This window comes from Diorhabda carinulata, chromosome 5 (assembly GCF_026250575.1).
Source record: "Diorhabda carinulata isolate Delta chromosome 5, icDioCari1.1, whole genome shotgun sequence".
Lineage (NCBI taxonomy): Eukaryota > Metazoa > Arthropoda > Insecta > Coleoptera > Chrysomelidae > Diorhabda > Diorhabda carinulata.
In genome coordinates, this window is record NC_079464.1 from 13,156,928 (window position 1) to 13,172,722 (window position 15,795).

At 32.3% G+C, this 15,795-nt stretch overlaps 1 protein-coding gene across 4 annotated transcripts in view; it reads right to left on the bottom strand.

Moving 5' to 3' along the window:
• LOC130894414 (mushroom body large-type Kenyon cell-specific protein 1) overlaps window positions 1–15,795 on the bottom strand; it is a 217,959-nt gene that overhangs the window by 56,045 nt on the left and 146,119 nt on the right. For all 4 annotated transcript variants that reach the window (XM_057801254.1, XM_057801250.1, XM_057801253.1 and 1 more), the window contains one exon: window positions 388–497. In XM_057801254.1, the coding sequence (XP_057657237.1) occupies window positions 388–497 (110 nt within the window). The remainder of the gene's footprint in view (window positions 1–387; window positions 498–15,795) is intronic.

The following is a 15,795-nucleotide window of genomic DNA, read 5'->3' on the forward strand; positions in this document are numbered from 1 at the left end:
TATTTCAAAACACTTTGAGTCATTTCAATTTATTTTGAATCGTTTTTTGAGTAAATCAATCATATTTGAAAAAATTTTGAGTGAAATGTATTCATTTTCCGCAGTTTTGAGTTATTTCAATTTATTTTCAATCGTTTTTTAAGTGAATCGACTATATTCAAAGACACTGTAACGTTTTTTGAGTCCGATTTTTTAGTGATTTGCTGACAATGACTCTAACTCTGTATTTTAGCAGATACTACTAAATAATATTGTAGTGAGAGTAATATGTTATACGGCTGGAAGGACCATAAAATATTATAGTCTACCGAATTATTTAGTACTTTTAACTTAAAATTGATTCAATAAATGAAAAGTTGGTTTATAATACCAATGTGGAGTTGATACCTGTGATGGTGATTATTGTTGAGCAACCCCCTAGAGGTAGGTAATAAAGATGTCGGTACTTCGCCGTCGCTATGACTGTCGGAAGTTTCCGAGTCCGAAAGGCGGGGACTCTGAAAAAAAAAAAGAATTATGAAAATAATTTCACATTTATATGAAAACATCTTTCAGTTCGCTTAATAAAAAGGATAACAACGTTATATTTGGGCTGAGAAGACTACTTCTTGCAGATGGATAGGATAGCTGAGTATATGAGGTACTCGATCAATTATACTTATAATGGGATAAAAATGTTAAGGTCTCAGTTTATTTTCAATAAGGAATTAATGACCTAACTCATTCTATTATAAATATATTAAAAATTTGTAAGGTACATTCAATTTATAAGTCTTGGGATATAAGTAAACATTGACAGCATTATTGAACTTCTTCGGGAACAGTACTGAGAAAAGGAGACCCAGCCACCATCTCTATTCATAAGAAAAGAAAGAAGTTAGCAAATACCGAGGTATATGTTTACTTAGCACCATAATTAATCTTCTAGCTCTATCCATCGCAAAATATGGTAATATGTTAATAGCAATAAGGCTTCTGACACAGTTGTACTGAGATAAATTATAGAATATAATAAGCCTATGCTTGGTTAACCTAAAAGAGGCTTTAGACTAGGAAATCTCAGAAATTCATCACGATTACACACTCAAATATGACGTTCCAGTAACAACAGGAATTAGACAGGGTGACAGTCTAAATCCAATGGATTCGAACCGTTTCCTGGACCACATGATAAACAGAGTCAAAATGAATCTGTCCTTATAGCAGAATACGAAGACAATATACGACGTATGCTTCAACCAAATGACAGAAGAGTCCATATCTATCACCAAGGCAAAGTCTATAACAATAAGTAAATACCAAGTACGTCGAAAATTAGTAAGTTATGAACTTCAACTGTCTAGTCTAGGAAGTATAAAATCAAGAAATAAGCTCACACAGAAGTCAACAAGGCCGTCAGAATCTCTGGAAGGTTGTGCGACGTTCTATGGCGCAAAATATTCATATCCACTGTACGTCCCATATTAACCTTTGCAATTAAAACAAGAGCGGGTACAAGCAGGACAAAGCAGCTTCTCCGAAGAACAGAGACGAAAGCCCTTAAATCAATAAAATAATCCCCAGAGACAGTAAACGCAGTTAGATAGGCTTACGACCAGATAACAGATGTAGTCTGATAGTTACAGAGAAGAAGATCAGAGTGGAAGGCACACGTGAGGCGAAAAAAAAAATTCAGGGAGAAGCCAATCATCAGAAGATAAGCAGGCAGATCTCCGAATAGTTGGGCCGAATCATGGACATTCATATTAAAAGCTCGAAACTAATTGAATTGAAGATGTATATCATACAATACTCCATCAAACTTCTCCCTGATTTTCTTAATTTCAAATACGTTATGAATAATTTTTATTAACTTTAAGATTCTCTTTTTGGAAGTGCGAAATTGGACTTGTTTATATCTCTAGGGTAATGGAAAGTCAGTTAACTTAAAAAACATTTATGTATGGAAACTATTAACATGTATAGTTGACAAGTATCAAGTTATTCAGGAAAGATATACATATATATCAATGATTCAATGACCGCGATTGAGTTTGTTCAGCATTTCCTTGCGTCAATTGACACGAGCTTTCTTTTGAGAGATTGTCAAATTATGCGGTATCCAACGCGAACTAATCTTCTTGACAGTCAAATGTTCAAGCAATATTGAATGTATGCGATGGAACTTATGCTTTAGTATATCTCAATATCACTGTATGTCACATGACGATCCTGCAATATCAGTTGAACCACAGCGTTGATGTTTTCTGGCACCACAGCCGATTTTGGACGACCTTCTAGAATTTCATCCTGTAGCGAAGTGCGATCACGATTGAATTCGGAAAACTAGCTAAACACAGTGGTTCGAGATGGTGCTTCAAGAAGAAAATTGATGGGTACTGCTATTGGTTCCACGTTGAAAGTTATAGGAAATCATGGCATGAAAATTTTGATCAAGACGAATGTTTCAAGTCAACTGAAACAGAACTCGTATGACAACAAGTTTTCAGTACGTTCTCCGTCTTTATACTTTATAATGACTGTGTCAGATTTGACATATTCACTCCGATGTTGCCATATGTCAAAATTTAAGTAGCAGTCTTCGTTCCTGCTTAATATTGATTGCCAAGGAACTTGTGGTCAGAATTTTTGGAAGAGGTTGGATTGAGCTAAGGGAATCTCTAAGAATAAAGTAATTAGGAAAGTCTGTCGAAGCAGCGGATCACATTTTTATCTAATACTGCCATCATTTGTGGGCTTTCTTGGAGCTCAAGCATAATATCCAATTCTGTATCATCACTTTCATCATTGATAGGTATTTATATCTGTCGTACATGAGCAAGAATTTTACATAAACGTAAACAGGATGAAAAATACGCATCAGTAGTATCGTTTTGTGAAGAATACTAAGGTGGGTATATAAGATTTCAATTTTTCACAGAAATTTTTGTTTTTAGTAATATTTTCGTATACTTTCAGATATAACCGCTTATTTAAACATGTAGGTGACAACCACAGTTTTGTATCTTGTTCTTTAAGAGAGAAAATAACTACTTTCCTGGCTTATACCTCGACGAATATTAGAAACGAGATGTAATTCAATATTTTGATATATTGGAAGCACCTCGCCATAAAAAACTTCAGTTCCTGTATGTAAATATATATTTATATACAATTATCGAAATATTTGGTAGTTTCAAAACCCCTAAAGGTTCATGTCCGATTAGAATATATCAATATTTTTTATCAGCTCAAAAAATGTAATGTATTGTAAATTGAAACATAAACATCCTTTCCAAAATCACGGATGTTATTTGTTATTGTTCAAAAATAAAGATCTGAAACTAAAAATTGAATTAAATAAATTTAAAAGAAACTCATCTTACAGCATTTATTTGATTTATCATTAGTAAGCTAGAATTTATAGAAAACTCACAATTATATTGTCTGACGCGCGTTTCGATAATCAATTTATCGTCTTCAGAGACTGGAGGTAAACTGTAGTAGACTTTAGTCTCTGAAGACGATAACTTGGTTATCGAAACGCGTGTCAGGTAGTGTAATTATGAGTGTTGGTGTAGTGATGGTGTGAATAGTGTATTCAGTTTGATTTATTATTGATTAAAATCTTAGTCAGATCATGTGAATTGGACCCCTATCACTATTTGATAGAAAACTTATTAAAATTTAATTATCGAAAGCATAAAAATCATCCCATAAAATTATTACCTTTAAAATTTATAATTTCACATAACATTTGCAAATTTCATTTATTATTATTATCATATTTGTTATCAACTTTTTATTAAGCAAATTGATATTTTAATGAATTTTCAGTACGACAATCGAATTTTTAACGCATTTTTTATTAAACGCTATCACTAGTTTTTTGTGCGACTGTTTGTCTATTGCACTGATCTTTCCTCATGGGAAGCATGTAGCAGCTCGGGTTTTTCGCATTTAATTCCTGTATTGCTGTAGATGTGTCTAAACCAAAGATATTTTTGGGCATTGTCAGAAAAAAATTCAATAAATCAAAATTTCATCTCATTGATCAAACAACCTCAAATGATGAATATTCGAAGTCTGATCGAGTATTAAATAACGAGACTGATTACGAAAAAACTGTTTTATTATAAAAATTATTCTACATTCGAATGCTCCCTTTCAATATACTATACCCTCCTCTCTCAACACACCTTTCCATACGTTTTTTCCATTGATAGACGCAGTGCTGGAAGTCTTCTTTGGTGATGTCCTTTAGGAGCTCTGCCGTTTTTTGCTTTACCGGTTCCATCGATTCAAATCGGGTCCCCTTCGACCTTCGTCTAACTTTTTAAGGAAATCTGAGGAGACCCGTTGTCGCTTTTGGTCAAAAGTAAAATTTTTTGGCATCAGCTTCGCACAGACTTTTTTCATGTGTAATTCCCTCGTGTAAAATTTTTGTAATCGTTTCTTTATCGGCGTTTACAGCCTCGGCAATCATCCGGATGCTCATTCGACGATCTGCACGCACAATTTGGTTGATTTTGTGACTGTTTCCGGAGTTGAAACAGTCACAGGGCGACCTGGGCGCTGATCATCTTCAGTGGTCTTTCGGCCCTCACTAAAGCGCTTAAACCACTCAAAAACTCGCGCACGAGATAGAGAATTGTCCTCATAGGGCTCTTGCAACAATTTATAGCACTCAGTCGGAGTGTTTTTCAATTTAACGAGAAATTTTTCGTCAACCGCTTCTGCACAAATAATATAATAGTGGCGGAAACGTATTTTGGGACGTTGCACCCGTCTAGGGCGCCCTCTAGGCGAGCAGTTTCGTTATTTAATAGCCATACCTTGTATGATAAGATGTAAATGTGAATCAGCATTAATCCACATCAAATGACAATATTTGCGTATAAAGGGAAAACCTAGTTTTCAGAAAAAAGTTAATTTTTATGCCTTCTAGTTAATTTTAAAGCACTATGATTTTTGGACCAAATATCCGAATATCCAACCATTGTGAAATTGCTTCTAGTGATAAATTTACTCTGAAGATCGCTTGACATGATACAAGTCAACTTGTACGGAATTGCATGCAAGTTATTGGTCAATACACTGCATAGATAAATATTGCATTTCATTTAATATTTGTGTAGGGTTTAAATATGAACATTTCAGCACTAGGTAAACTAAACAAGAAAAAAATGGTCAGTGCAGTAGAGAAAGGAGTATTAATCAAAATCCTAACCTCAAATTTCATTCAATATTTTGTGCCTAGATTAACAATGAGAATAAATTTAAGTCTTACGAAAGTCAGCTGATCTATTGAGCAATAAGTAACTAGATTTCTTCAAAGAAATGCAGCTCACATGCAATAAAATGACATTAAACTGATAAAGTTCCAAGTATGAGATCTTGCATGAAACAATCTGCGCATGCTTTTGATCAAGAAATATTGCGTCTTGCATTGCATTGCATTGCACGTTGTCTTGCATCATGTCAAGCGGCCTTTAAGAATCAATTAACATACATAAACCCTTTTAAACGCTTTTTCCTCAGTATTCCCTTTCGGGGATACTGAAAATTTTTTATTAAAAAAAATTGTTGTTAAAATCAAAATTTTCGAAAACTGTTTTAAAGGATGATTTTTAGGTATGACTACTTTCGATAATTTATATTTCACATACGTTTTCTATCATTAATTTGTAAAGGGGGTCCGATTAACATGATCTGACTCCCCTTTATACCATGTTCTCGTTAAATAAAAAGTTTTTTCCAAGAATCACCAAAAGAAAAAGGATAAAACATACAAATATAAATCATTTTATAGACATAGCATAAATGAAATTTTAATAATGTAAGCATTTTAATATTTTAATTCGAATTTCGCGCTGTAGAAAGGGAATTTTGAGAGTTTAGGTTGGTAACACCGATAGAGACTCGCGTCAGATAGATGTTAACACAATGAAGTTGAAGATTATTTTGAAAAAGTTTTTTTTGAATTTATTCTGGCCATCCAAGAACGAAGTTTACAATAATGCTTTTACTTATTTGCTTCTATGCGAATCGTAAGCAATAAAACAGCGTATCCACGCTGTTTGGTTCAAATTGCATTCAATTATCAGCTTGAAATTATCATAGTCTTGATATCGACAAGTATAATTTGCTTTTTTAGTATGTTTCCAATGAAATAAACCACATCCTGTGGATTTTACAGGCTTCTTAATATAATTTTGCATATTTAATGGTTTCCAAATCGGATTAAATGACGCATCGCTACCGAACGAACAATCACTTGTTAGATATTTATCTACATTGGTTTGGAATTTATGATACATTGATATTATGTAATATAAATGTTAAGAGTCAAATAATCACAGTTAATTAAAAATTAAGATAATTCTTGGTATAAGAATTGATGAGAAAGTAATGAGTTTGATATCGAACACCCCACACTTATAGGTATGACATTGAGGATCTCTTCAGTGCTAGTACACGAGCGTATCCAGTTATTTCTTTGAATTTCTATAAATCTTAAGTCTCCTTTCGGGAAATCGTTAAACCTAATGAATAAACTGATAGTGCCTATAATGACAATGAAACAAAATGATTGGATTATTATATTGCCATCGGTTACTAACAAGTGTGAAAAATCTTAAATTAATCTGATCGGTTAAAATAGGTACAGACCAGAGGGTTAATCTTATATTAATCTTGTGAACCAGAAAAAGATAATGTGGTAACTACTGAGGAATAACATTAATCAATACAACAATGAAAATATTAGAGAAAAGAATCAGATTATAAGTAGAAGACAAACTTGAAGAATCTCATAGTGGATTTCAAATGGAAAGAAGTACTCAAGATCATGTATTTATTTTAAAACAAATGATAGAAAAAGCAATACAAGAAAAAACGGGATTTTACGTGGTCTTCTCAAATTTAGAAGCCTTTGATAGTGAGTAAATAGAGAGAAAATATGAAATATACTGACCAAAAGAGGAGTCAACTTATGGATAATGAAGATAATACAAAATATCTATGGAAATAATGAGAATTCAGTCATAAGAAATCAGAAAATATCAGAAGGCTTCACTACAAACATGAGATTAAGACAAGATCAAAGGTTGAGTCCAATACTATTGTGTGATACATAAGAATGAAAATAAACAAGAACAAAACAAAAGTAATTGTTGGAGAAGAAGAGACCAAGATAATCATGAGATACAGAAAGAATGGAACAAGTTAAACATAACCAATAACTACGAACCATAATAGACGACATCGGAACATAAGATGATGATATAAACAACAGAATTACAAGAAATAATAAGCCACGAACACTAAATTCATCAATATAAAACAAGACGTCGATTCATGTCATTTTAGGGCATAAACACAAAATTATTGGACATTTTAGTTTCTATCATTAATTTGTAAAAGGGGATCTAGTTTTCTGACTCCCCTGTATACCATGTTTTCGTTAAAGAAGAAAAAGAATTTAGATCTGGCGATCTATGATAATAAATCATGAACATTAAATGCATCAATATAAAACAAGATACAGATCAATTTGGATTTTAATCTTGGGTATTCACAAAACGACAAAAAAATGAAATTCGGGCCTCAGATCGACATCTTCCATATTTTGCAGCATGGTATGTCACAGTTCCACGTATTAGTAATAATATAACAAGCTAAAAGTAAAATTAATCAGCTATACTATCCGGGCATAGAATCATTGAATCTTCATCACCAGTAACATCGCTTGGATGCGCTTGCTTTTAAGCTGACCAATTTCTATGAGCTTGGAAAAGACATTTGGATTATTATGTTAAAGAGAGTGGTTACGTTATAACTCAAATTTAGCAATTTATTTGATTTGTCAAGCATTTTTAATTATCGCACAATAAGTTATCAAAATTCGAATAAATACGTCGATCCACTCGTCTATTTTGTAACGGCTCGGCCGACAAGCTACGTCATCAGCGCCGATCACTTGACTAAAGGATTAGTCAATTCAATACCTTAGTATCTACTGAAGACAATGTTGATTTTGACCAATAGAACTTCACAGAAATCGGAGCTGAGTAGACGATTCGAAATAACAAGATCTTTATCTTATATCTTACGAAGTTTATGTTCCGGTGTAACTCGGGCTTTTACTGATTCTCTGGTGATAAAATAATTAGTCATTGCAAGGGAATCTATTTAGGGCAGGTTGTCTGATTGGCCACGAACAAACCAATGCTCCATATTTATCAATAAATCACCACTTTAACTTGCGAATCAAGTAAAGTCAAGTCTATACAATCGGCGCTGATGACGTAGTATCTATTTGGATCGGATCTTGGGCAGTCTAAAATAAATCCACACATTTTCTTTAATAAGTATGCTATCTATGTTATATTTCAATATTTACTAAGGTGAACCTCATTTAATTTGGAGTATTTTGGTAAAGCATCCATTTTTTCTTAATTTTTTCTTGCCAGTTGCCACTTGTATTACTTTTTCATTTTTGGGACAGAATTTTGTTACCAATAATTTCATATTATAATGAAGTGCCAATGAATTGGTTGCTTCACCACTTCTTTTTTTCTTTCATTAGCTCCTTAGATAAATTCTATTTTGATTATGGAATTAAAAAATTTGATATTTACAATAAATTCTTGTATTTATTGTACTAATACTTTCGCTTGGTTTATTAGGAATAATATTAAATCATTACTCAATTCATAGAAATATAAAAGCTGCGAGAATTGTCAGAGCATATTTTAGTATTGCTCAACATTGCCTACACGAATTTTGTTAACACTTTCTTTAGTAACCCAATAAACAAACCTCCGCATTGTTTTTATAATGATATCAAATAATATATTATTCTCATACATAGGCGTAACTTTATTAATGAAGAAATCCCAATTAGTTTAAAAAAAATTAGTTAAAAGTTTAAAACATTTTCTGATATATCACACTCGTCACTCTGAATTTGTCCCTAATTTATAAAAACTCCGCTTGGGGTTAGTTACTGGGTGGATTAAGTCACCTAGTGGCTACCCCTGCTTGTCCCAAGCCCAGATAAAGGAAAAGGTTTCGTAGATGAGGCCTATGCTTAAAAACACTCACGTTTACAGAACCAACGCGCAAGCCTCGAAAACAAGATGGATACAACGGCACGAACAAAGAAAAAAAAGGTATGGAGCACAAATATGCTGCGAATAGGAAATTGGAATGGAATCATGGAAAATATTTTTGGAACTGAAAGAAAAGGGAAATGTCTCAGATATGAAAACTTCATCTTGATTTGTAGTCGAAAACAAATAGTTCAAGGCTCCAGTTCTGGAGTTTGGCTGTTACTGCATGAGAGAGAAAATTCCAGGGAATGACAACGTAAAAATCAATCAAGACAATGAAGTTATAGATGGGTTGAAACAGCGATTCAACAAGAAATAATCATTGACATTGTTTAAGATATTTTCGATATTTTCACCTGTTTTGACGTGGAAGAGCGACTGATCTTCAACCTCTTCTCGATCATTTTGAAGACGTTCAACCCACTTAGAAACAGAACATTCATTACCATTCAATTGATTAAATAAATTATTAGTTTCAGTTGCAGTTTTTGTAAGTTTCATATGAAAAAATAGGTAATAGCTACATCGCATTCGAAAGATTAGGCTAAACAGCTGATAGTGTCTGCAGCAGCGCTAGTCTCGTTATTAATAGTCACACTTGGTACTTGTTTCCTTATTCTATTCCAACCCTGTATAATCTAAATTAGTTTAAAAAAAAATTGAATACGAAATCTAGATCATAATCCATAAGTTGATTGTAACTAATAGCAAAGTTAATAATAATTTTGAACGAATAGGAAACAAGGTCTTGTCCACATGTGTGAAGTAGGAATGTCCGTTAGGCTCTAATTATTTCTTTAATTACTTTGAACGCGAAACAAGTAAAACTAGAACTTTAAAATGGAATTAGAAAAAAAATTAAATTAATGGTTTATTAGATTTCCAATTACGCTTTCGATAGTTACATAGAAGGATCTTTTATTGCTAATTTAATTATAGCAAAAGTTATTGGAGTCATATTTTGTATAAATTAATTTTTATATTTTAATATACTGAATCACTTAGACATTTTTAAATTAAACTTTCCTAAGTTTTCAATATTTTTTTGAATGTTATTTTCACGTAGAATCTGATTCCAAGAAATAAAAAGAAATAAGCTGAAGATAAGTCTAGACTGCGAAGAGGTCACGCAATATCCTTGTAGCAGCATCCATGTTCCAATGTTGTGATTATCAAAATGTTGTAACATTTATAGATTATTTAGATTTAAAAGTTGCTGAATTGTAAATTGTAGTTGGACCAATGAAAATTTGAAGGTCTCTGATATTTTAATCCAGAGTTTTCGGTACTCCAAAATCTATATTAATTGTGATTGTTGGTATGCCCATAAAGGTAAAAGTAGGCCTCGTCCAAGGAGAAACTGATTTGTCAAGCTCGAACATGGTATAGACGAAGATTTTCTTCGAAACTAAATCATTTACTTCAACTTCTTGTACTAACCAGCTCCTTTGTCGACCGGTTTGTTTTTTATTAGTATTTTTCAACGCTTGATTCAATGAAATTTATATTGAGTGTGAGCCTCACATATCCAGTAAGGAGTTTCTCTACTGTAATATCTACAGTTTTGTTTTTTAACCGTTTCGTTTAAATGAAACGTCGTTTCATCGGAAAAAATTATTTTGTTTATGAACTGCAAATCTGCGTTCATTCTATCCATTACCAATTCCCAGTATTTTTGTCTTTTATCAGGATCATCTTCATTAAACTCCCGAACCAACTTAACTTAGTAATGGTGGTGATTTTCTTTATGCAAAACTCTCAAAATAGATGATATACTTACATCATTGTCGGAGGCAAGTACTGGAGTTGTCGTATGCGGATTTTCCTCAATCTCTAGACGTACGTCGAACTTTTTTTCCTCAGTAAATTCAACATGTCTGCATGGTTTTTCAAGATTTTTTACGTCTCTAGTTTTACCAACCGTTTTTTCAATTTTGCTAACTTTAGACCGCGAAACGTGTTGACCAGGATATTTATTAATGAAAATTTCACAAACCTCATTTTGAGTTCTTGTTTTATTACCCCAACCAATCATAAAAAATGTCTATTCTTTGAGCCATAATTGAATTTAATACCTAAATGACAGCAGCCTACTAGATTCATATCAATTTTTTATTTGGCTTTCTGACTAATATTTTAGTATCTTCAAAGATTTTTTCTTGATGTTTAGCAGAACTGTATTGTGTCTAATTTAAGAGATTAATAAATGAATAACCAACAAACGGCAAATCTGTAGGTCCGCTACAGGATATAACCAATAAAAAAAAAACAGAAACAACTGAAAAAGTAAAAGACTACTTATTCTATCGTTAGAAATTATTATTGAATATCAATTGAAACAGATAACGTTGGTACAACTGCATTGACATTCCTGTCAATGTCAATTTTGATAATATGTTTTGGCTGTCTTATGTTACAGATTTTCACTTGAAAAGTTTCGTTAAAAATAAAATATATTCACTCGACATTTCTGCCTTTTTCCACAATAACAACAGCAATTCGTAAATATTAACAAAAATCTTAATATATAAAAGGTTTCCATGAAAAATAAAACAAGAAAACTAAATAATTTCATTTATTAACAAAAATATTATAGTACCAAACAGAAAAAAATTGTACTAAATAAGCAGTAAAATATTGATAAGACTATACAAAGCCGAAAAATCAATGGTACGAGAAAAATTGAAAAAAAAAAATTTGATGAAAAAGTTGTTGAAGAATATGAGAGAACACCTAGGAAATTGAAATTAATATTGCAACTCTATAAGTTTAAAAATCAAATAATCAAAAGACAACTGAATCCTTATACAGGGTGAGTCATGAAGATCTTTACTTACTTCTACCATATGAAGAGACCCTTAGGGAAGATATCAAGTGTCAACTCCTCTTCTTTATTAATTTACAGGGCGATTTTTGTAATTTACCTTACATTTTAGCTGTTTAAAACAGCTCTTTTGATTTTTTAAATTTTTTCATGTTTTTTTATGTACAAAAAGTGTTATTCGAACTACATAAATACCAATGAAAAGGACATATGTGACAAAGTTGTCGAATTTTCATTCAATTTTCAGTGAACGATCAAATATTATCAAATAATGAGGCATTAATTGGAACAAATTCTATAAATTTTGAGTATTTTAACTGAAATGAGTACCTACAACATAATTTAATATGTATGTATAAATCTGTCACTTTGTATTATTTCCAAACGCAGAATTGATTGTTTTTTAATTTTGAATTTTCGGACAAAAATCGCATTGGGCATTAATAAATTAAATTCATTGAAAAGTCAAACCTAAAAAGTTTTAAGATATCCAATTGAACTTTATATTGAATTCCAAAAATCATTTTGTATATTAACAAAGAAGAAAAGTGGACATGTTTTATTAGGCTAATGATATGGTAAAATTTCTTCATAACTCACCCTGTATATACAGTTGTTTTTTGATTTTCTAAAGGTTTGAAAGAATTATTTGATTTTGCTGTTTTTGACAAAATAATCGAATGAACTCTTGGACTTCAAACAATTTAAATGTAAATATGTACAATTTGAAAAAAACTATACCATTAACTTCATTATACTGGTCAAATTACATCCACCTTGAACCAACTGCAATTACTCAAGATAAATTAAAATTGGCTAATTGCAGCCTGGTAATTTTATTGACACAAAAATTATAGCAAAAAATTATGCAAATGTTTCATCAACTTATAAACAGCCTTACTACATTTAGGCCAAATTTAAACAATTATCTGTAAAAAAAAATTAGATGTCATATTAAAACGGTTCAAAGTTTCATGTAACTCGGATGTTATAATTTCCTTTAGCGTTATTAAAATCTAGGACACAGTAAATATCAAGAATATCTTCTGAATGAATATATGAAGCTGATGATAATATCAGACAAGGCCTAAATATAAAAATAATCAATCAGTTATTTTTTACCCACAGCAATCAGTAAATAATAACAAAAATCTTAATTTATAAAAGAAATTTTCTCTTCATTATTTCTTATTATGACATGAATTGACCTCTTTCAAAACCTATTGACGTCTATCGTCATTTGATGTTGATAGAAGCTCTACAGTTTTGTTTTTGACCACCTAACTACAGACTTGATAAAAAAAATCGACTCAGGCGACACCTCCACAATCGCAAAAGATCAGTTAGACTGCAAGTGTCAACCGATTCGTTAACAAAAAAACAAGAATTCTAACTAAAATGGAGACGACAAGTGATAAAGCTGCTCAAGCGGTCATCGAGAAGTGGCCATTGCGCTGAGCATGAGTAAGTCTGTTTTTGCCAGGCTTCATCGTCGTTACTAAGAGACTTCCATCGAAGACGCAGTTCCGAAAGAAAAAGATGCACATTCCAGAGATACGACCGATGTATTGTCTGCTCACTTCTGAGAAATTAGAACCTCACTTGGGTTTAACTACAGCAAGAGCTCAGTGAAACGCGAGGACAGTCAGAAGAAATCTTAAGGCATCTAGCTTTGAGTCAAAAAGGTCAGCCCGCCAAGCTGCCGGTCCACCTGTTGCCAGAATACACGTTATCTGGACTGACAAACAATGAAGCTCCGTTATTTTCTCAGACTGACGCCTGTATAGTAGGTATAGAAGAGAACGAGTCTACTGAAGACCTGGAGAAACATATGTGCAGTATTGCATTAAAGAAAACTGGATTATGGAGAAGGTTCTTGAATGGTTTGGGCGAGCATTTCAATGAAAACAAAAATCGAGTTGATTTTTATTGAAACTGGCAGTGGAGCGGGGGGATTAACATCGTACCGATATATAGAAGAAAGTTTAGGGAATTACGTCGTTTCCTATTCCAGATTAATCGGTGAAAATTCAATCATAATGCGCGAGAATGTACGTCCACACATTGCAAATTTCGTACGGCAGTACTTACAGGATGTCGAAATTGCCATTACGGATTTGCCAGCGCGTAGCCCGGATTTAAATCCTATCGAGAATTTATGAGATAAACTATGAAGAAAAGTTCGGTTTAGAAAATTTGCACCAGCCACGAACTCGGACCTCAAATCGAGGATCACTGAAAAATATAATGTGATTTGAGTAGATTTTTTGTTCATGAGTGCAGTTTTTGTTCATTGTAATTCCTATAGATACAAATACAATTAAATGGAATATATGCTACCACCGACGTTTACCAAATAAAGATGAAAAAAATCGTAGAAAAATACTGCTGTTATTTTAGTACAGGCAAATTAGACGATTTTGTGCTAAAGCCTTAAATTAAATTGGGCGGCTTTCATTTTCTAGATTCTGGGAGATTTTGTAAGATGTAGAATACAAAATTCTATGCAATGAAGTAACACAGGTTACATTACATTTTTCCCTAGCCTCAAAGTTTTCACCGTAAAATGGGTTCATGTAATCAAAAACATTTTTAATTGCGTATAACTCGAAAACTATGAGGATTCCGACACAAACTGCAAGAAGAAAAAATGTGGAGCACAACATTCTGTACAAAAAAAGTTTCAATTTTCGCTTAACCTCAAAATTTCCATGATGTAATGGGTTTGAACGCTCAAAAATATTTCGAATCGCGAATATCTCGAAAACTACGTGGAATTAAGTAGAGTCAAAACTGTAGAGCACAAAATAAGTATTCACATTTTTGTGAAAGAGAAACTATAAAGAAGTCTGTAAAAAAGTCTGAAATAAAATAAAATAAAAAGATAGACACCAAGAAGAGGTTCATGTGTGTTATATATATATGAAAATATTGATAATAACACGATCGAAAATTATGCATTTTGATTTTTTGAGCTCTTTTTTGTAGAATATTTTGAGCTATGAATTTTTTGTTAGGGCAGTTTTTCTCGAGTTTCTCTGAGTTTTCGAGTTATTCGTTATTTTTTTTGAGTTTTAATTCCCAAAATTTCGAAATTTCGAAACCCAGTGCCTGTATAATCTGCTAGGCTTATACAGTAACCTAAAACATCTGAGAATCTAAAAAATCGTCTAATTTAATTTCGGGTTTAATCCTATTTCAACTGTACTTTTTAAGACGTTCTTGAAGAGGTTAATTATCCGTTTTTGATATCCAGACACCGAATACCTGGATGCCGCTGTATCGGTGCACTCAGAAATTTTGTTTTGGTATCGCATAAAATCTGAATTTTTCGTTTATTTTCATTTTCATCCTCACAAAACGTTCAAAAAACTCCTTGTGTCCCAATTAGAAACTTCGTTACAACTCGTTGGTTCTCCATATGTATCTTATTTATATATTTATTCATTATCAACTTCAACATAAGGCCATCCTTTATCTATACATCGCTCCATGTTCATTGAATTTGGTAGAATATTTTGAATTTGAATGATGATCATCTTGCCTGCAGCAAATTTTTCATCGAAGCGATTTACCTATTCACGATACCTGATCGGTATGTAATTTTGATTGGTCAATTATGAGCTCCTTTTTTACAAATTATTAGTAGAGGCAAAGAGCGCAACGATCATTAACATATTAATGCGATAATTAATGAAAATTTATTTAAAAATCTTGTTTGCGTTTTAATAACCAATTCGAAATTGGCTTGAGAAATAATAAGGAAGCAGCCTTCAACTGTCGAAGGCTTTTTTTTTTCTAATTTAGTTTGTTGATCTATGCTAGAAACAGAGGCGTAGATTTCAATTGATCTTTAGATAGTATTTTTCACCATAA